General features: G+C 46.9%; 1 protein-coding gene across 3 annotated transcripts in view; it reads right to left on the bottom strand.

Moving 5' to 3' along the window:
- The window catches only part of NUMB (NUMB endocytic adaptor protein), a 109,761-nt gene that overhangs the window by 20,391 nt on the left and 66,901 nt on the right, over nucleotides 1-22,469 (bottom strand). The window contains exons 3-4 of one of the 3 annotated variants that reach the window (XM_038765850.1): nucleotides 12,237-12,311; nucleotides 5,188-5,223 (exon numbers count right to left, since the gene is read on the bottom strand). In XM_038765850.1, the coding sequence (XP_038621778.1) occupies nucleotides 5,188-5,223; nucleotides 12,237-12,311 (111 nt within the window). The remainder of the gene's footprint in view (nucleotides 1-5,187; nucleotides 5,224-12,236; nucleotides 12,312-22,469) is intronic. The other 2 variants (XM_038765851.1, XM_038765852.1) reach the window with 2 other exon arrangements.

The following is a 22,469-nucleotide window of genomic DNA, read 5'->3' as shown; positions in this document are numbered from 1 at the left end:
ATCAACCGGGAAAACCGAGAGTTGGGATGCACATTTAAATCCATAAGGAGTTACACCACGAGTAGCTTCTAAAAGGTCTTTAGCTGCGTGTTAGAGCCTGAATTGGAGTACTGCTTGATTCATGTTCCCTAGACTTCTACCTTTAATACATAAATGGAAGGTGGACCGATCAAAACCACGGGCCGGGGGGGCGGGCAGAAGGACCTGGGTGCGAATTCGACCTCCACCACTTATCCTCTAGACTCTAAGCTCATTGTGGGCAGGGAATGTGCCTGTTTTTTGTTCTACTGGACCCTCCCACAGTCCTCTGCACACAGTAAGCGCTCAATAAATACGATTGAATGAATGAATGAACCTGCTGTGTGACGTCTCTTTACTTCCTCTGTGCCTCAGGTCCTCCCTCTGTAAAGTGGGGATTAATAATTATAATAATGATGGTAATAATGATAACGATGATGATGTTATCTGTTAAGTACTTACTATGTGTCAAGCACTGTTCTAAGCGGTGGGGTAGATACAAGCGAATCAGGTTGGGCACAATCCCTGTTCCACACAGGGTTCACAGTCTCCATCCCCATTTTACAGAGGAGGGAACTGACGCCCAGAGAAGCGAGGCGATTTGCCCACGGTCATACAGCAGACAAGCGGAGGAGCCGGGATTAGAACCCAGGTCCTTCTGATTCCCGGGCCCGAGCGCTAACCATTACGCCACGCTGTTTCTGGATTGCTTGTTTCCTGCTCTGATTTTATCCACCAGTCGAACCGAATTGGGTGACAAGAAACGATCGACACCTACAAATCATTCTCCGGCTCCCTTACGACTCGGGGTTAGGGGAGGAGAGAATCAACTTGAGAGGCAGCGGTTAAAAGTCGAAAGACCCCAGCGGAAAAGAGAATAGGTGCCCCAGAAAGCCGGCCTTGCCGATGAGGTGAAAGAGGAAGCTGAAAACTACGACAGAAGGTTTGGGGCAAGCGGACATTGAGAAAGAAGAATGCAGTTAAGGCAGTTACATAAAACACGGGACAGAGAAGGATGAACTTTGGGGGGTGATGGGAGGGGGTCCGGCTCAAATAAGGGGTTCTTCTGTCTCAACGGGAGGCTCGTTGTGAGCAGAAGATGTGTCTACCTACTCTGTGATAGTGTCCTCTCCCAAACATCTAGTACGATGCTCTGCACCTAGTGAGCGTTCAACGAATATCACTGATGGAAACTCTCCACTCCCTTCTGCCATTTCGGCTTGAGCTAACAGGCTCACTGTGCCTCTTTCTCTGACCTCCTGCTCAGGCCACGGAGAAGCAGCACGGTGGCTAGAGCACAGGCTGGGAGTCGGAAGGTCACGGGTTCTGATCCTGGCCCTGCCTCTTGTCTGCTGTGTGACCTTGGCCAAGTCCCTTCGCTTCTCTGTGCCTCAGCTATTTCACCTGTAAAATGGGGATTGAGATTGTGAGCGCCACATGGGACAGGGACTGGGTCCAAATTTGGTTTGCTTTGTCCACGCCAGGGCTTAGCACAGAGCCCGCCACATAGGAGGCGTTTAAGAAATACCATAAAAAAAAATAATGGAAACGTCAGAGCTATTTTTAACTTGTTCCGTTTTCTAGCGGCTGACGTCAGTAAAGCCCGCTCCGTTGGCACGCCGTGTTTTTGAAACTGAGGACAGCGTCTGGCATTTCATTCACGAGGGATTACAACACGGAACAGGCAAAACCCGGGGAGTATTCACACGTTAATTCCCCACGGCGGGCCTCGGCTTCACTCCTGACGCTAACAGACTTGGACAAGCACAGCCGATTCTGCCGAGCCTGGGAACATTTCGCTCCTGTGGGGAAAAGCGTTCAGCAGTAGATTATAAAAACCTTTTGCAAGAAGGCTCAGGAATGGAGTATCACATGCAGACCAATCCCCCGCCAGTTTCTAGTGGGACTCGGATGACCCGGATATTGGAATGATTTGGAGGTCCTTACACTTTCTTCCCATCCGGATGCGAGGGACAGGGAGCTGATTGCTGGGCGCCTGGAAATGACTAATGAGTGTCAGATGCAAATCTTCAATTTGAAGATTTTCCAAGTCCCCCAAAAAACGAAACGATGAGCTCGTTGGGGGCAGGGAATGTGTCTGTTTGTTGTTGTATTCTACTCTGCCGAGCGCTCAGTACAGTGCTTTGCCCCCAGTAAACGCTCAATACAGACGATCGAATGAATGGATAAAATCATCTGTCTCTCAACCCTCTGCTCACCTGAGAAGGAAAGTCTTTCTGTTCTAGAGCAAGATAACGGAGACCAATCCACGATATTCCCCCTTCTACTGGGCTACTCGCTTTTGAAGAACCGCGAATTCTGGTTTGAAGCCACCAATATAATGGCAGTGGTATCATCATCAATCGTATTTATTGAGCGCTTACTATGTGCAGAGCACTGTACTAAGCGCTTGGGAAGTACAAATTGGCAACATATAGAGACAGTCCCTACCCAACAGTGGGCTCACAGTCTAAAAGTGGTATACGCCGGACCTTAACTGACAGAGTAGCGATTTCCCGGCGATGAACATTTCAGAGCAAAGTATCGAATAACCCCGATATCTTCAAAAGGTGGTTGGAACAGTTTACAAGAGCAGCGTGGCCTAGTGGCTAAAACCCAGGCCTGGGAAGCAGAAGGATCTGGGTTCTAATTCTGGCTCCACCACTTATCGACTGGGTGACCTTGGGCAGATCGCTTCACTTCCTGTGCCTCAGTTCCCTCATCTGGAAAATGGGGATGAAGACCGTGAGCCCCATGTGGACAGGGACCGTGCCCAACCTGAAGAGCTTGTATCTACCCCGGCATTAGTACACTGCCTGTCCCATTGTAAGCGCTTAAAAAATACCATTAAAAAAAGTTTAGAGGAGTCAATTTCCACAGGGTCATGGGGATCAGGGCCCGATTCCTGTCTGGTAGAAAGAGTCTCCATCCCATTTTGAATATAATTCCCATTTCACGTTTTCTAATCCGGCCTCCTCGCCACAGAAGGAAGCTGGGTGTGGAAAAAAAAAATTTACGGACATCTGCAGTCAGCATTCGTTTCCTCGTTTCTTTCAGAGCTGTTTTGACCTAATTACAGAAGATTTCAAATGGCTCTCTTAGGAGGGATTTCCAATCAAATGAATTGCACCAAGTAATGCTGTGCAGATATATTCTGGAGTGAACACAGATGCTGAAATAAAATTTCACAGATATGAACTGGGGCATCCCTGTAGAATATGGATCTTACAAACTAAGGACCGGTTAATTTGACTGATACTCTAACTGCTGGCTAAACATTTCTTGAGCTAGTCCTGGCAAAACACTTCAACTCTTCAGTTCAACACTAATATTAATATTCGTTAAAGACCACGAGAAGCAACGTGGCCTAGTGGCTAGAGCAAGGCCCTGGGAGTCAGAAGGACCTGGGATGTGATCCAGGCTCCGCCACTTGTCTGCTGCATGACCGTGGGCAAGTCATTTCACTTCTCTGGGCCTCAGTTCCCTCATCTGTAAAATGGGGATTAAGACCGTGAGCCCAAATGGGACACGGATTGTGTTCAACCTGATTAATTTGTATCCACCCCGATGCTTAGTATGGTGCCTGGCACATGGTAAGCGACTAACAAATACCATAAAAAAATACACCAGAAGCAACCAAACAGTACAATTGGTTTTAAATTCTTTTAAACCCACTTATATTTAAACTACTGTAGTGTAAAAATAGCTGACTAGGTTAAGGAATTTTAAAAACAGGGACAAAACTAAAATGTAACCAGTAAGAAATAAAAAACAATTTGTCAAAACACTAGCGCTTTTGAAGTGTTTTAGGTCGAGATTCAAAGTATGTCCAGAGATTTGTAATTATGAATCAAAGAACATCTTTTTTCCCCAATATGCTTCACCGACTGAATTTCTGAGTTATGGTCTGACTACACTAGAGCGAGTCTTGAAAACATTTTCCCCTAAAATAAGAATGAAAATTAATCACCGCTGTGAACTCTGTTTTTTTTTTATGATATTCGTTAAGCACTTACTGTGGGCCAGGCACTGGGGTGGATACAAGCTCATCAGGTTGGACACAGTCCCTGTCACGTGTAGAGCTCCCCGTCTCAATCCCCACCTTACAGATGAGGAAACTGAGGCCCAGAGTAGTGAAGTGACTTGCCCAAGGTCACACAGCAGACAAGGGGAAGAGCACTCCCAGCTTCTACCTACTAGGCAACGCTGCGTCTCCTGCTCCTCCTTTTTGACCTCCTGCAAAGAGCTTGGACCCGCGAATCGGGATACCGGGCCCAGCTCTGCCTGCTGTGTGACTTTGGGTAAGTCACATAACCCCTCAGAGTCTCGGTAAAATGAGGAAGAGAGAGACCGTAGGCACTGTGTGTGACACATCTCACGCACAGTAGACTCCTCATCTACCCCAGTGCTTGGCACAGAGTAAGAGCTTAATAGATGGCAGAATTCATTAGGAAAGCATTAATGTTAGACACAGTCATTGCCTGGGGGGGGGATGGGGGGGGATGCACATAGAGAGTATTGTGTTCACGACACACATTCTCATTATAGTGATTAAATACGCTTTCTTTGGCAACGGTATGCTAATAACACGAAAACATCATTCGGGTCCCCAGAGAACTCTCACGGAGGAACAGTAAAATCCACACAGTTGAAACAATTTAAAGAAACTCCCTTCGAATTCATTTCCAAGACAGAGATTTACTTTCCAGGACTCGACTGTTTCTTTCCCTCTCCCGCTGCCAAACGCTCTCAAATCTAAATGAGACCCATCGTTCGAATTCACTTCTCCTGGCCTATTTGGAATCTGATGTGGTCACAGTTCTGGAAAGGGATCAGATTTCCTTTCAGCTGACCCCTGGGCTGGGGGTGAGAATTCCCTTTGACCCAGACACCAGTTCTTGTTCTTTCCCGGGAATCGTAAAATCGGCGTGGGAGACTTTCTGTGCATCCTAGGGAGGCTTCCCCCCGACCTTACCCGGACTCTTTGGCCGTTTCTTGCTTTTCCACCCACGCCGTTCAACTCGACTCCACCATTCGCTCAAGTTGAGAGTAAAATACCAGGCAGCCCAAACCATTGCGGATTTCTAGAACACTCTGCGATGTGTGACAGAGCTCTACTAGGGGTGTAACTCCTTATCAAGCAAGCACAAATGTGGTGTGAAAACTTACTTTTCCAAAGAAGCCTTTGAAGAACTTCCTTTCCTGGAGAACAGGGGACAAGTCGGAGCGCTATTACTTATCGTAGCTAGAAATGGCCCGGAGGGGGGTGGGAGGCAGGGGGTCGGGGGTCAAACCAACAAGCACACACAAAACTTGTGGGACTGGGGGGTGAGGGAGGAGAAGGCAAAGGGGGGAGGAGGAATAAGAGGTTTTTTTTAAAAAAAGAGTTATCCGTAAAGCGTGTGACAGGAAACAGGAAAGACCCCACGACAATGCTGAAAATATGGCGGTGAAGAAGAGTTTGGGTCGGTGAAGGGGAAAGATTGATTCCATGCGGGGTAGTTTTGCCTTTCCCAATCTTGGCAGCAGAGAAACACTAAACCTCAAAACCTCAGCTTCAGGGTGGTCGAATGCCGCTTTCCGCATGGCTACGGAAGACATCGTTAGGATGTAATCCAATTTGCAGGGATGATTTGATTAAGCAGTCAATCACCCTAAGGTTTAAGTTGCAATTCTGAGCCAATTGGAAGTCTTAGCTTTCTTCATCTTTCTTTCGGGGGAGGGGTGGGGCGGTTCAAGAAATAAGCTATGGGACTTTTTTTTTAAAAAAAAAAAAGCTGAGGGGAATTTAAGCAATGCCACATTAGTTAAGAAACTGGGCAGAGTTCACAGTTCAGACAGACTAATTTAGGTATCCAGTTTCCATGGCCATACACTTGCCATCCAGTCTCTTGGGCTTCCATCTGTTTGTCCTTCGAGATGACTCTCCTGAACTACTAAAACACAGATGTTCTTTCACCCAAACAGAAAACGAGCCATCTGCTTCCAGCCCACGTCGGCTTGGAAGCAAAGACGGTTTTGGGTTTTGTTTTTTCCAATCGAAAGGAACACAGGACAATCACCAGCGCCCACTTCTGCAAAGGGATACGCAAAAAGAAGTTTCTATCGACTGGAAGTTAACAATTTCCAAGAACATCTTAAAAACAAATAGAGGGGAATCACTCTCTAGTATACATTTACGACTCTCGAAGGCCTTGGCAAAATGGGGATATTTGGATTCGGTGAGACACCCTCTTAAAAGGACAAAATGCGGTATTTAATTTGGGTCGCTAATTCCAAAGTAGTCAGGTCACGACGGACCAAAGTTGGGAAACCGAGTACTGGAACGGGTTCAGCGTTAATTTGTATTTTTGAGGCACCGTCTTATATGATCTTTGATCGTTAGCTTCCGGAAAGGTGGGGTTTTTTTTTAGTTTGTGTTTTTTTAAAACTTTTGAAAACAGAAAGGGTATCAAATATTCCAAAAGGATATTTTGAACTTGAGTCAGACAGACGATAAATTCAATTTCAGGGCTGCGTGGCATGAGAAAGGGCTGATTTCTGCTGCCAAGTTCAGTGACCCTGGTTCCGTTAAACTGTAAGTAGCCATCAGCCTTTAAAGATGCAGCAAAAGCTAAGAGATTCATCAGTGTGGGTTAATTATTAGTTTGTGCTCCCCCGCTTCCCAAAAGCCCCCCAGCCAAGCTTTTGTTAAGTGTGAGGGTTATTTCCTCCTTTATTTCAAAAAGAGCCCAGAGTTTTAGTGGAAAAAAAAAGTGACATGCAAAATGGATTTGTAAAACTGTGTAAGTTAATAATGTAGTGAATACTACTAATGCTTATTTTTTACGCAATTAAAGATGCTTTTACCTGCTAAAACAAGAACATATATTAAACAAATGTATCATGTAGGGAAACAAAAAACAACAGCAAATTAGAAACTTGGCAATATGATGGAGCTAATCTAAAACCGACACATACATGGAGGGGCGGGTGGGAGAGAGGAGAGGAGAAAAATCCCTCTCTTTTTAAGGGCTTCTTGCGCCAGAGACGAGTTATACCTTGAATGAAACCGATTTACAGTTTGCATTCCCCTCCTCCACGTTTTTGGCCCATTAAACTGATTTACAGAAATCCTCTCGAGGGCAACCCGCTTCTGTCTGGGAACCCGAAAGGAGTCCCGAACTGCTGCATCACGTGCTCTTCTTCGATATGACATGTTCCGAAATGTCCCCGTTAAATGGGATTTAACGGTGGTAGGATGACACTCGGCGGGGAGAGTCCGAACCTCAAAGCTGACGCGTGGGGATTTAACACAGAGTCTAGCGAAGGCATTAATCGAGTTGCTAAAAAGCGGCGTGGCTTAGTAGCGAGGGAATGGGCCTGGGAGTTAGAAGGACCTGGGTTTTAATCCTGGCTGCTGTGTGACTTCTGGCAAGCCACTTCACTTCTCCGGGCCTCAGTTCCCTCATCTGTGAAATGGGGATTAAGACCGTGAGCCCCACGCGGGACAGGGACTGTGTCCAACCCGATTACTTTGTATCTACCCCAGCACTTAGAACAGTGCCTGGCAAATAGTAAGCACTTACCAAGTACCAATATTATTATTATTATTATTAATAATAATAATAATAATAAACACTTTCCTTTAGCTGGGGTCTTGTTTTGCACTATCTGACCTTGGAACCAAGCTGATATGCTTTCCTAATTGTGCCCCTCTTCAACTCGAGCGCAAACTGTTCGCCACTTCCGACCTCGGAAGGAATCCTTTTATTAGTCAATACTCGACATTTCCTCCTTGCCTTGGTTTTCCTGAAAATTCAAAAAGCATTAGAACATTGCAAAGCGCCGTGGCCTAGTGGCTACAGCCCGGGCCTGGGAGACAGAAGGATCTGGGTTCTAATTCTGCTAGGCTATGCTGCTTCTGCTAGTACAGTGCTCTGCACACGGTAAGCGCTCAATAAAGATGACTGAATGCATTTAGTGGCCAAATGGAAAAATCGATGAAAAAGCAAATATAGAGAGGCCCTGGTATCATCATCAATCGTATTTATTGAGCGCTTACTATGTGCAGAGCACTGTACTAAGCACTTGGGAAGTACAAATTGGCAACACACAGAGACAGTCCCTATAACATGGCCCATTCCCCTGGCTCTCTGGGCCTCAGTTTGCTCATCTGTCAAATGGGGATGAAGACTGTGAGCCCCATGTGGGACAGGATCTATGACCAACCTGACACCCTTGCATTTACCCCAGCGCTTAGTACCATGTCTGGTACACAGTAAGCGCCTAACAAATGCCACAAAACAAATAAGCCCTGCTTATAGGCACGGGAGTGTAGTATTAAAGTTTAAAGTGTAGTATTAAAGTGTAGTATTAAAGTTCCCCTTTTATACTGTGAGCCCACTGCTGGGTAGGGACATGTTGCCAACTTATACTTCCCAAGTGCTTAGTACAGTGCTCTGCACACCGTAAGCACTCAATAAATACGATTGATTGATTGATTAAAGTGAGTTGCCACGCCTGAACCCCTCATATTTTTGGGGAACCCCCTGGTTCCCCATTGGCTTTGGGGAGAGGACACCCAAGGGACACCGGGGAGTCCATGTGGACTGTTTTTTCATTCATTCATTCAATCGTATTTATTGAGCGTTTACTGTGTGCAGAGCTCTGTACTAAGCACTTGGGTATCTTCAATGGTATTTGTTAAGCGCTTCCTACGTACCAGGCACTGTACTGAGCGCTGGGGTAGACATAGGCAAAACAGGTTGGACACAGTCCCTGTCCCACATGAGGATCGTGGCCTTCACCCCCATTTCGGAGATGAGGCCCACAGAAGTGAAGTGACCCGCCTAAGGTCACTCAGCAGACAAATGGCGGAGCCGGGATTAGAACCCAAGTCTTTCTGGCCCCCAGGCCCGAGTTTTAACCGCTAGGACACTGCTGTGGAGAGGGAGTCTCTGGAACCACAGATCTGGGAGTTGGAGAGACCCGGGGTCCAAAGTGGACCCATTCATTCATTCAATCGCATTTATTGAGACCTGACTCTGTGCAGAGCACCGTACTAGGGAGAGGACAACAGAACAATTAACAGGCACATTCCCTGCCCACCGTATTGCGGGATCCTCAACCACGGAGAAGGGATTCCAGGAAACCTGTCGCCCCGTTTTCTAAATCGGCGGCTTCCTGACGACCGTTTGCCACAGCGCGACGAAAAGTAACACCCAGGTCAGCCCGAGGCCGTCGCGGAAGCAGAAAATGGTTTGAATTACGACCCCGTGCCTGGGAAGAGAGGTTGTTAAGCAGCGCCGTTTCGGGGAGCCCCATGACGGAAACCGAGCCAACAAGCTTAGCAGGCAGCAGGGAGGCTACTGGGGGGCCCAGCCAAGGGGAGAAAGCAGCACACTGATGCAGCGGCAGGGAGAAAGGAGGTCTGGCCTCCCCCGGAGACGGAGATGGCGCAGACAGGCGATGGCTCGACAGTCTGCACATCTAGCTACAAGGACCAAATGGCAACATTTACCTAAACCCTCAATCGATTCTCAACCGGGGATTTCTTCGATACTCATTATCTCTTTTTATTGTTTCTCTCCCTTGTCTCTCTCTCTTCTCTTCTCTCTTTTGTCTTCTCTCCCGTCTTCTCTCTCAACTCTCTCTCCTCTCCCGCTCCTTTGTCTTTCCTGTATTCTCTCTTCTCTTCCTCTCCTCCGTCATCTTTCCTGTCTTCTCTCTCATCTTCCTCTCCTTTGTCATCTCTCCCATCTTCTCTCTCTCATCTCTCTTCTCTTCCTCTCCTTTGTCTTCTCTCCCATCTCTCTCTTTCCCTCTCCTCTCTCTCATCTCCTCTCTTTTGTCTTCTCTCCCGTCTTCTCTCTCAACTCTCTCTCCTCTCCCGCTCCTCTGCCTTTCCTGTATTCTCTCTCCTCTTTCTTCTCTTCCTCTCCTCTGTCATCTTTCCTGTCTTCTCTCTCTCATCTTCCTCTCCTTTGTCATCTCTCCCGTCTTCTCTCTCTCAACTCTCTTCTCTTCCTCTCCTTTGTCTTCTCTCCCATCTTCTCTCTCATCTCTCTCTTTCCCTCTCCTCTCTCTCATCTCTTTCTTCGCTCTTCTCTCCCTCTCACATCTCTCTTTCTTGTTTCTCTCCTCTCCCTCTCCACTGTCTCCCTCTCATCCCACCGTCTTTTGTCCCCTCTCTTTCTCTCTCCCACCCTCGCTCCCCTTACCTCTCCAGCTTGGGATTCCCCATACCTCACAGGGAAAATGAGCACTGTATTCCCTAGATAAAGTCATTTTCCTTCCAACCCAGAGGTTTGAGTGGGTGGCGGAGAGGACGTCAGTGCTAACGGGGAACATTTTGCCGAGAGGGCATAAGCAAGGAATAGGTGGTGAGGATAAATACAGGCAGGGCACTGAATGTTCAACTGCGACAAAACTTGGGCAGTTGTCATCGACACAAGCTGGGACTCGCGTTTAGCCCTCTCCTCTGCTCTTCCTTCAAAGCTTCCCCTGGCCCTGCATTTTTTTAAACCAACTGGAGAAGCAACACGGCCTAGATGAAAGAGCCGGAGCCTGGGGGTCAGAGGACCTGGGTTCTAATCCCGGCTCTGCCAACTGCTTGCTGTGCCCTTGGACAAGTCACTTCACATCTCTATGCCTCAGGGACCTCATCTGTAAAATGGGAATTCAGTCCCTGTTCTCCCACCTACTCAGAACGCGAGCCCCACGCGGGACAGGGACTGTGCCTGATCTAATGAACTGGCACCTACCCCAGCGCTTAGAACATTGTTGGACACATAGTGAGCACTTAACAGATCCCACGAAATAAACAACTACCACAAGGGTATGGATTTTGGGGGGTTGAAAGACACACGATTCAAGACATAATTACTGTGTTTTAAAAAATAATTTGGCTAAAAAAATATACAAAAATCTGAAATATTTGGGCTTATTTTCCCTATAATTTCTCCGATTCCCACTCATTGTCACCACGGCAAATGTGTCCACTGTGCTTTTCTAATGCCTGCAAATGGCTAAATGTTTGAGATCACAGCTTCACTCTGACGCACACAGAGCCTGCGTAGTACATATGGTCTCTGGCTCCAGTGTCACACCGAAATGGAACAGAATCCTAAATCTGGACTTTGAGGTGAGGAGTGAGGAGAACAAAGGCATATGGCCAAGAGATAAATAAAAATGACTGCAGTGTTCAAGGAAACACAAGGAAACTCTTTGAGAGAGTGTGGCTCAAAGAACTCTCCCAGGGGGGAAGAAAATGACATATATTAATACGACCTATCTTTCCAGATAACACATTTCAAAATATGGAGGGATTCTACAGTTAACAGGGGCAGTAGTGATTATTTCTCACAATAAAACACTATTATGATTAATTTACTTTAATGTCTTTCTCCCCCTTTAGACGATAAGCTCCCCGTGGGCAGGGAATGTGTCAAACAATTCTGTCATCGTGGACTCTCCCAAGCGCTTGGTACAGTGCTATGCACACAGTAAATGCTCAATAAATCGATATTACTGACTTGATGAGCTGGAAGAACTACAAATCACCTCAATCAAATCCATCGGGCAAAGTTAAATTAAGGTTAAAAAGTAAAATGAAATTTGTTTGGGCTTTACCCCAATTTTTTAAAAAAAGGTGTTGGGAGGGGAGTAGAAATTGGATTAAAACTGGGGAAAAAAAAATCCTAGAAATTCCTCTCGTCCTTAAAACTACTTCTAACTCAGTTTGCCTAAGCAGGAAGAGATTCTCACTGGGTGCGGCTCATTCCTGTTTTGGTAAATCTTGTTTCGGCAAGTCACTTTACTTTTGCAGCCTAGTGTTTGGAGCCCACTGTCCTAATCCCGGCTCCACTGCCTGTCTGCTGGGTGACCTTTGACAAGTCACTTCACTTCCTCTGTGCCTTGGTTCCCTCATCTGCAAAATGGGCTTTAAGACTGTGAGCCCCATGTGGGCCAAGGACTGTGTCCAACTTGATATGCACCCCAGCACTTAATACAGTGTCTCCCACATAGTACGTGCTCACAAATACCACTATTATTATTATTATTAGTGAGGAGATTTGCCTGCTGTCTTTCAGTGACCCTAAAAAGTAATCAATATTCTTGAATCTGTGTTGCTTAACTGGATTAGAACTAGATCACTTGAGCTGCAGCATCTCAGGGCATGAAGTATTGATAATTCGTGGCCCAATATTTTGACAGCCGGCATTAATGATACTTACAGATTTCAGTCTCTTCACGGCCTCTTCACATACGTGCATTCCTCGGGATTCATCAACTTCTACGTGGCCAAGATACTGTGGAGAGAGGAAGAAGGGGTTGGAAAACTGTTACTCTGGAAGGAAATGAAACTTTCTGGAAATCAATTTTTTTTTTTGGTAATGATATTTGTCAGGCACTGGCTGTGTGAAAGGCCCTGTACTAAGCACTGGGGTAGAGTTTGGCAGAGTCCAACAGAACAATATAACAGACATTCCCTGCCCACAACCAACTTATAATAGAGCAATATTAACAGAATTGGTGGGCAGATTCCCTACCCAACTAAGCAGCTGTTTCCCATAAAACCTCCCCTGCTATGGATTAGGACATATCAAATACAGCTGTTCCAGAAAGGCTTTATTCACAAATCCATCTAGACACCAATGAGCACTGTAGCCGCTAATTAGAACGAGCACCTGGCTGTGCCCTTCTGCACAAATGGAAGATAAATGCAAAGCAGGTGGACTAGTTGCTTTTTATTCACCCCTTTTCCGTTTCAGTTCATTTTAGATGACAAGGTCTTTTTCAGAGCACAAGTAAAAGCTGGGGGTGAAAAAGATTTTTTATTATTATTATTACTACTACTCACAATATCTAGTAGTAATAATAATAATAATTGAGGTATTTGTTAAGCACTTCCTATGTGCCAAGCACTGGGCTAGCTACAAGGGAATTGGTTTGGACACGATTCCTGTCCCACCAGGGGCTCACAGACTTAATCCCCATTTTCCAGATGAGGGAACTGAGGCACAGAGAAGTGACTTGCCTAAGGTCACACGGCGGACAAATGGTGGAGCCTGCATCAGAACCCAAGTCCTTCTGACTCCTAGGCCTGGGCTCTTTCCAGTAAGGCGTGTCATCAAGCACCTATTATCTTCCCTCAGAAATGTCATGAACTCAAAGAAGGAAAAAAAAAAACCCACTAAAGCAACTCTTCTGAGAACAGGACAATGAAAGTAATTCAGCATTTCCTATCCAGTCTGTGCAGAATGCAAAAGCCCAACCAGAAAAAAAAGGGAGGGGGGGGTAAAAAGAGTTTAATTCATACAGTGAACTCCGATTTTTTTTTTAAAGCAAAGTGCATCAATATCCATCTAAGGTGGAGCCCAGATTATTCCAATTGTACAGATGGGGAAGCCAAAATAGAAGGAAATTACTCAAAAAGTTACATCATAAATCAGAAGGAGAACTAGGACTACAGCCAAGTTTCTAACCCAAGGAGGCGTACTCTCTCCAACTATACAATAATCCATCCAGGCAACGTGAGGTTTGAAAATCAAAGATTCTGAAACAATTTATCTACCTTTTATTCTCCCCTTCTGCCTCTTCCCTCCTCCCCCCTCATACACGCTGCTAAATTCGGGGGGCACCTGTTCCCTTGGGCAGTAATTTCAGGAGATATATTTTTGGAGGAAAAAAGAGGAAGAAAACAACTAGTTGAGGAATGCCAATCGGAACGGGAACATTTAAATGGACCTAATCCATTGACAGAGGGAACTGGCTACATTTTTTTTGTAGGGAAATTAAAAATGCAAAGCATCAGCGAAGTCTGCCTTCCTAAACATCCTGAATAACCCAAAAACGTTCTTGTTTCGCTGAGCACTAGCAAATTGATTTGTTGGCTTGACGGGTTCCTTCCAAAAATAAAGGTTAAGAACCTTTGAAGTGGCATGGCCTCACGCAGAGAGCCCCGGCCTGAGAGTCAGAGGACCTGGGTTCAAATCCCAGCTCCACCACTTGTCAGCGGTGTGACCTTGGGCAAGTCACTTCACTTCTCAGGGCCTCAATTACCTTATCTGTAAAGTAGAGATTAAGACTGCATGGGACAGGGACTGTGTCCAACCTGATGAATTTGTAATCTACCCCAGGATTTAGTAAGTGTTTAACACGTACCATTAAAAATAAAACAAACAAAAACACCCTAAGTATTTCTCGGACGAGAAGAATGTTTGGAAGAAGGAGAGAATGATGGAGTTATGCGTCCAGTTTTCAAATCCCTGGCCTTCATCCCAGGGAAAAAAAAAAAGGGATTGGTTAGTAACAATTCAAGTCAAGAGCTCTTGACATTCAAGGAAGCAGAGGGGGAAAATCACCCTTCCAAACGGCAAGTCAGCAAAAACCTGGGTTGCGAAAGAAGAACCTGGAGTTCCTAGAGAAATCCAGTCTCAAACAAAACGGAATTAGAGTCGCCCGGCGGGAACGCCGTGGAGCACAGAGCCAAAGGCTCGGCTTTTCCTACTTATCTGGAAAACTTAGCACGTTCCCAGGATGACACCCCAGTGATGCACAAGCCGCACACCTTAGCATTAGAGTCAAAAGCATGAAGGACGTAAAGTCCACCATGCAGGGGCAGAAGCAGAACCGATGAAAACTTTTCTTAGCGTACAGGCAGGCCAGTGAACACTGTTTACTTTTTCCATGGACACTCAGGAAGCATGAGATTAAATATCACAGAATCACAATGGAGGGGTGATGGCCAATCTCCTTAGTTACCACTGTTTCCCTTTCTAGGCTGCCTTACTGCCGAGTAATCGTGGCTACATCGATCTCCTTTCTTGCGTTCAGTGATTTATAATGCACCTCTTTTTCTCTTTAATGAAATCTGAAGGTGAGTCACTAATTCTTGGACTACATTTTGATTTCTAAAGCAAAGGGAAACAGCGGCACCGTCAGAGGTCACATACACCGTGGAAACAAGAGCGGGGCAAGTCGGAACTTTCGACTCTCTTCGTGACATCTGGTTTAGAGGCTGGTTTTTTTTTTGTTTTAATTATTATTTTGTGGGGGGAGTTTCTCAAGTGCTTACTATTTGTCAGGCACCGTTCCAAGCGCTGGGGTAAAATACGAGCTGATCGGGTTGGACGAAGTCCGTGTCCCACAAGGGGCTCTGGGTCCCGATCTCCGTTTTCCAGATGAGGGAACCGAGGCCCAGAGAAGTGAAGTGACTGGCCCGAGGCCACCCAGCAGACCTATGGAGGAGCGGTATTAGAACCCAGATCCTTCTGAATCCAGGGCCCAAGCTCTAGCCACTAGGCCACACCGCTTCTACGTAACCCTTATGTGTGTTCAATGCCATAATCGAGATGGAGATCGAGCTTCATGCAGCAGCAGCATAATTTTTCAGTCTATACTAAGTCACCTAAGAAAAAAAAAAGGAACCTTCTCAGCTCTGGTCCTCTGTATATTACCCCGTCTTCTGGCCCCTAAGAAGAACTTGACTCTGGCTAGCAAAATGATGATCGGATCTTCAAAATGGAATTTAATTCAACTATGCCAGCTATCGGGGGAGTGTAGGCGTGGTCACAAAAAAAAAAAAGACGTGAAAATACTTTAGTTTAATCAAACCCCACAGTCTTCACAATTTCGCTGGGGAGGTTCGCCAGGATGGACTGAGAACCTCGCCTGAAATGTTTCTCTAAAGGAGTCCCACCGCACCATTACGGCTCCCTAAAGCAGAAGCTCGCTGTGGGCAGGGAGCGTGTCTACCGACGCTGATAAACTGTACTCTCCCCGATGCTTACTACAGTGCTCTGCACCTAGCACTCAGTGAATATTCATTCATTCCATTGTATTTCTTGAGCGCTAAGCGCTTGGGAGAGGACAATAATAATAAATAAATAATGGTGGTATTTGTTAAGCTCTTACTATGCGCCCAGCACTGTGCTAAACGCTAGGAGAGAGAATCTTTGCCCACAATGAGCTTACAGTCTAGAGTAGGGGGAGACAGACAGCGATAAAAAGAAATAAAATTACAGGGACGGACGTAAGTGCAGTGAGGCCGGGAGGGGAGAAGAGATGACATACTTTAAAATATGGAGGGATTCTAGGGTTAGTAGCGATAGTGATTATTTTTAATCACGATTATGATTAATTTACTTGAGTGTCTTTCCCCCCTTTAGACAGTAAGCTCCTTGTGGGCAGGGAACACGTCAACCAATTCTGTTTTAATGGACTCTTCCAAGCACCTAGTACAGTGCTCTGCACACAGTGAACGCTCAATAAACACCACTGTTTGATATTATAGACTTGATGAGCTAGCAGAACTACAAATCAACTTAAGTCCAGCGAGCAATGTTAAGGTGAGGTCCGTATCTTTAATTAATTTTTTTTCTATTATTGTCAGTTTCCCCCCCTAGAATGTCAGCTCACTGTGGGCAGGGAATGTGTCTGTTCTATAGATGCATTACACTCTCCCGAGAGCTTAGTACAGTGCCCTGCACACGACAGGTGCTCAATAAATACGACTGACTGAATGAATGAATGACCGCAGGGCGCACACAGACCCTCTTTGGTATCATAACGGTGTCTCCATAGCAAGGGGGACACAGCACAGTATTATTATTATTATTATTACTTATTATTATTCTGTGGGGAACAAGGACTGGAGCCAGACATCGGCAATGATAAAACATTAAGGCAAAAAGCAAATCCACCCCGTCGGCTCAAAGTATCGGCCAGTCGCATTTACTGAGCACTGTACTGGGCGTCTGAGAACGGGCAATACGACCGAGTTGGTAGACATGTTCCCCACCAGCAACGGGCTCAATCAACGGTGTGTACTGAGCGCTTATTGAGTGCAAAGCTCTGCCCTGAGCGCTTGGGAGAGGACGATACAGCAACAGAACAGACACATTCCCTGCCCTCATGAGCTGACAGTCTACAAGGGGGAGACGGATATTACGATAAATTACAGATCGGGGAAGGACAGAGTATATGATGTCTAGAAATGTCTGATAGCCGGCTGGGTGGACGGTGAATTTCATGTACTTAAGGGGTTCGGACTCAGCCGCCGTGGGCGTTGCAGAGGAGCGTGGCCGAGTGGATTAAGGCCCGTGCCCGGGACTCAGGAGGATGTGGGTTCTCATCCCGGCTCTGCCACTTGTCTGCCGTGTGACCTCGGGCCAGTCCCTTCACCGCTCTGGGCCTCAGTTCCCTCACCTGGAAAATGGGGATTAAGATCGGGAGCCCCATGTGGGATGGGGACTGTGTCCACCCTTTTTACCTCCCACCTACCCCAATGCTTAGAACAGTGCCTGGCACACAGCAAGCTCTTAACAAATGCCATAAAAATAAAAAGAGGGGAAGGAAATGAGGTTTTAGTCAGAGGGGATGTGATCTGAGGGTGGGGAGAGTGGTGGTCTGTCAGGCCTGGGAGTCGGAGGACCTGGCCCTGCCACTTTACTGCTGTGTGACCTTGGGCAAGTCGCTTCACTTCTCTGGACTTCCGTTCCCTCATCTGCAAAATGGAGCTCCAATATCTATGCTCCCTCCTACTTCGACTGTCAGCCCCATGTGGGACCTGATTTTCTTGTATCTACCCCAGCCCTTAGTACAGTGCGTAGCACATGGTAAGGGATTAATGGTACAATCTTCACAGTTAGTATATGGAGGGGGAGGGCATTTAAGGCCGGAAGAGGATGCGGGCAAGGAGTCGGCAGCAAGATAGACGAGATGGAGGTACAGTGAGAAGGCTGGTATTAGAGAAGCGAAGCGTGCCGGCTGGGTTGCAATCAATCAATCAGTCGTATTTATCGAGCGCTTACTGTGTGCAGAGCACTGTACTAAGCGCTTGGGAAGTCCAAGTTGGCAACATATAGAGACGGTCCCTACCCAACAGTGGGCTCACGGTCTAGAAGGGGGAGACAGAGAACAAAATCAAACATATTAACAAAATAAAATAAATAGAAATGGGGGGGGGGGGCGGGCAGAGAAACAGAGAGACAGAGAAAAAGAGGAAGAAATAGAGAAATGGAGAGAGAGAGAGGGAGACAGAGGGGGCAGAGAAACAGAGGCAGAGAAAGAGAGGAAGAAATAGAGAAATGGAGAGAGAGAGAGAGAAACGGGGGCAGAGAAACAGAGACAGAGAGACAAGCAGGCAGAGACAGAAAGAGAAACAGAGACAAACAAGGACAAACAGGGAAACAGAGACAGAGAGACAGAGAGAGAGAGAGAGACAGAGAGAGAGAGAGGAGGGGGCTTCAGGGCCCGAAGCCAGGCCCCTGTCCCCAAAGGCCAAGGCCCAGGCGGCAGGGCAGTAGCAGAGCAGCGAGGAGGCAAAGTGATTGAGTGCTTTATGTCTATTCGAAATATTCTATTTGAGTTTTTATTTGATGTGGAGCTGGACAGGCAACCGCTAGAGGTTCTTGAAGAGAAGGGAAACATGGTGTCATCCTCGACTCTGCTCTCTAGTTCACCCCACTCATCCAATCCGTCACCAAAACCCGCCGGTCTCACCTCCGCATCATCGCCAAGATCCGCCCTTTCCTCTCCATCCAAACCGCTACCTTGCTGGTTCAATCTTTCATCCTATCCCGACTGGATTACTGCATCAGCCTCCTCTCTGATCTCCCACCCTCCCGTCTCTCCCCACTTCAGTCTATAATTCACGCTGCTGCCCGGATCATCTTTGTGCAGAAATGCTCTGGGCATGTTACTCCCCTCCTCAAAAATCTCCAATGGCTGCCAGTCAACCTACGCATCAGGCAGAAACTCCTCACCCTGGGCTTCAAGGCTGTCCGTCCCCTCGCCCCCTCCTACCTCACCTCCCTTCTCTCCTTCTCCAGCCCAGCCCGAACCCTCCGGTCTTCTGCCGCTAATCTCCTCACCGTACCTCGTTCTCGCCTGTCCCACCGTCAACCCCCGGCCCACGTCATCCCCCGGGCCTGGAATGCCCTCCCTCCCCACATCCGCCAAGCTAGCTCTCTTCCTCCCTTCAAAGCCCTACTGAGAGCTCATCTCCTCCAGGAGGCCTTCCCAGACTGAGCCCCCCTTTTCCTCTCCTCCTCCCTATCCCCCCCCCCCCACCTCCTTCCCCTCCCCACAGCACCTGTATATATGTTTGTACAGATCTATTACTCTATTTACTTTACTTGAACATTTTTACTTTCTATTTATTTTGTTAATGATGTGCATCTACCTTTACTTCTATTTATTCTGAGGACTTGACACCTGTCTACATGTTTTGTTTTGTTGCCTGTCTCCCCCTTCTAGACTGTGAGCCCGTTGTTGGGTAGGGACCATCTCTATATACTGTCAACTTGTACTTTCCAAGCGCTTAGTACGGTGCTCTGCACACAGTAAGCGCTCAATAAATACGACTGAATGAATGAATGAATGTCCTGAATTTTTTTGTAGGAAAATGATCCGGGCAGCAGAGTGAATTCTGGACTCGAACGGGGAGAGACTGATGCAGGAGGCTGATGCAGTAATCCAGGCAGGATATGACGTGTTCCGGCCCAATGGTAGCAGTTCGGATGGGAAGGAAACGGTGATTCCTGAGATGTTACACCGACAGAACTGGCCAGATGTGGCAACAGATTTAAAACGCGGGCTGAATGAGAGAGATGAGTGAGGGAAAATGCCAAGGTTACGGGCTGGTGAGAAATGGAGGGTAGTGGTGCTGTCTACAGTGAAGGGAAAGTCAGAGGGAGGCAGGATTTGGGTGGGAAGATGGGGAGTTCTTTTCCCGGACACGTTACGTCTGAGGTGTTGGCAGGGCATCCAAGTAAGGACGCCCTGGAAGCAGGAGGGAATGCAGAGCTGTAGAGACAGAAAGGGATCGGGATTAGAGAGGTAGATTTAGAGTTGGCAGTTGAACCGTAGAATAGTAATAATGATACATGTGGAATTTGTTAAGTGCTATGTGCCAAGCACCTTACTAAGTACTGGGGTAGATACAAGATAATCAGGCCCCACGTGGGGCTCACAGACCAACTAGGAGGCAGAATGGGTACTGAATTCCCATTCTGCAGATGAGGGAACTGAGGCCCAGAGAAGTGAAGTGATTTGCCCAAGGTCACACAGCAGACAAGTGGTGGAGCCGTGATTAGAACCCAGGCCCGTGCTCTTTCTCCTAGGCCACCCTGCATCTCCATCATTATTGAGAAGCTTTCAAATTCATTCATTCAACCGTATTTATTGAGCACTTACTGTGGGCAGAGCACTGCACTGAGCGCTTGGAGAGGATAACTCCGCAACAAATACGATTAAAGTTCAAGTTCTTTCCATGACGTACTCGAAGCAGAAATCAAGAACGAGATGGACGAGAGAGAGAGAACTCACTTGGGCAATCAATCAATCAATCGTATTTATTGAGCGCTTACTGTGTGCACAGCACTGTACTAAGCGCTTGGGAAGTACAAGCTGGCAAGGCATCTATTTGCAGAGAAAGCTTTAGCAATGCCGAGCAGTTCATCGAACTAGATTTCACCGTCCCCAGTTTTTAAATTAAAGTCACGAAGCCAACCGAAATAAGCACGTTGGAAAATAAAAAATCATGTTTTTCCCTTCCAGACGCTACCTCACTGAGAATCCGCAGCTGGTTTCTGTCTCAATGGCTCAAATATTTGACATTTCGGACTTCTTTTGTCCGTTTCGCCTTTCGTGACGTCCCTCTGGGTAGAAAGGATTTTTTATTCATAAAAATGCACTGTTATGAGAACTGGCCTGTGGAATGTCTCTCAGAAGAGTGGTGTTGTCTCTTGCCCTGCCCCACGACGGAACTTGAGAAAACTCCGATTTGTTGCTTCCCTCGGGCCTCGGGAGCCAGATCAATCAATCGTATTTATTGAGCGCTTACTGTGTGCAGAGCACTGTACTAAGCACTTGGGAAGTACAAGTTGGCAACATATAGAGACAGTCCCTACCAAGGTGGTGGACCATTTTCCACCTGAACGTCTAGAATGAAGTTCCATCCGGATTAAGCAGAAGACAGACCCGTTCATTTCACCGCTTCACTCCGGGTTCAAAACCCTTTCCAACTCCAGGGCCGCTAAGCTGACGATCTCACGACTACATCCTGCTCGTTTCTTATCCTGCACTCCATTCATTCATTCAGTCGTATTTATTGAGCGCTTACCGTGTGCACAGCACTGTACTAACCACTTGGAAAGCACAATTCAGCAAAAGATAGAGACGATCCATACCTAACAACAGGCTCACAGTCTAGGAGGGGGAGATGGACAGCATTAATGGCCTGTATTGGACTCTCCCCAGCTCTTAGTACAGTGCTTTGCACACAGTAAGTGCTCAATAAATACGACTGAATGAATGACGGAAGACCTCTGACACTACGGAACAACCCCTTATGTGTGGCCTTGGCTGGGGATTTAATAACGATGGCATTTGTGAAGCGCTTACTATGTGTCCAGCACTGTTCTAAGCGCTGGGGGAGATGAAAGCTAATCAGGTGGGGCACAGACCCTGGCCCGCGTGGGGCTTCACGGTCTTCACCCCTATTTTCCAGATGAGGGAACTGAGGCCCAGAGATGTGAAGTCACTCACCCAAGGTCACACAGCAGACGAGCGGCGGAGCGGAGATTATGTGCCAGCCCAACCATGTTTGTTCGCTGTGTGGCCCCGGTCAGGTCACTTCACTGAGGAGCAGCGTGGCTCAGTGGAGAAGAGCACGGGCTTTGGAGTCAGAGGTCGTGGGTTCGAATCCCGGCTCCGCCACGTCTGCTGTGTGACCTTGGGCAAGTCACTTAACTTCTCTGAGCCTCAGTTACCTCATCTGTAAGATGGGGATTAAGACTGTGAGCCCCATGTGGGACAACTTGATCACCTTGTATCCAGCCCCAGCGCTTAGAACAGTGCTCTGCACATAGTAAGCGCTTAACAAATGCCATTATTATTATTATTATTCTTATTATTCTCTGGGCCTCGGTTCTCTCATCTGTAAAATAGGGATGAAGACTGAGCCCCATGTGGGACAGAGACTGTGTCCAACCTGATTAACTGAATCTGCCCCAGTGCTTAGAACAGCACTTGGCAGATATTAAGTGCTTAACAAGTATAATAATAATAATAATAATGATGGCATTTGTTAAGCGCTTACTATGTGCAAGGCACTGTTCTAAGCACTGGGGGAGATACATGGTGATCAAGTTGTCCCACGGGGGGGCTCACAGTATTAATCCCCTTTGACAGATGAGGTAACTGAGGCACAGAGAAGTTAAGTGACTTGCCCAAAGTCACCCAGCTGACAATTGGCAGAGCCGGGATTTGAACCCATGCCCTCTGACTCCCAAGCCCGAGTTCTTTCCACTGAGCCACACTGCTTCTCTTAATCATCAATCATATTTATTGAGCACTTACTATGTGCCAAGCACTGTACTAAGCTCACTGTACTCTTAATGATAACAACAACTCTTTAGGTGAACTCTTATGCCACGGTGCTTTGCTGATTCTGATATGTC

This window comes from Tachyglossus aculeatus, chromosome 23, assembly GCF_015852505.1.
Source record: "Tachyglossus aculeatus isolate mTacAcu1 chromosome 23, mTacAcu1.pri, whole genome shotgun sequence".
Classification (NCBI taxonomy): Eukaryota; Metazoa; Chordata; class Mammalia; order Monotremata; family Tachyglossidae; genus Tachyglossus; species Tachyglossus aculeatus.
This window is presented reverse-complemented; position numbering and strand designations above follow the sequence as displayed.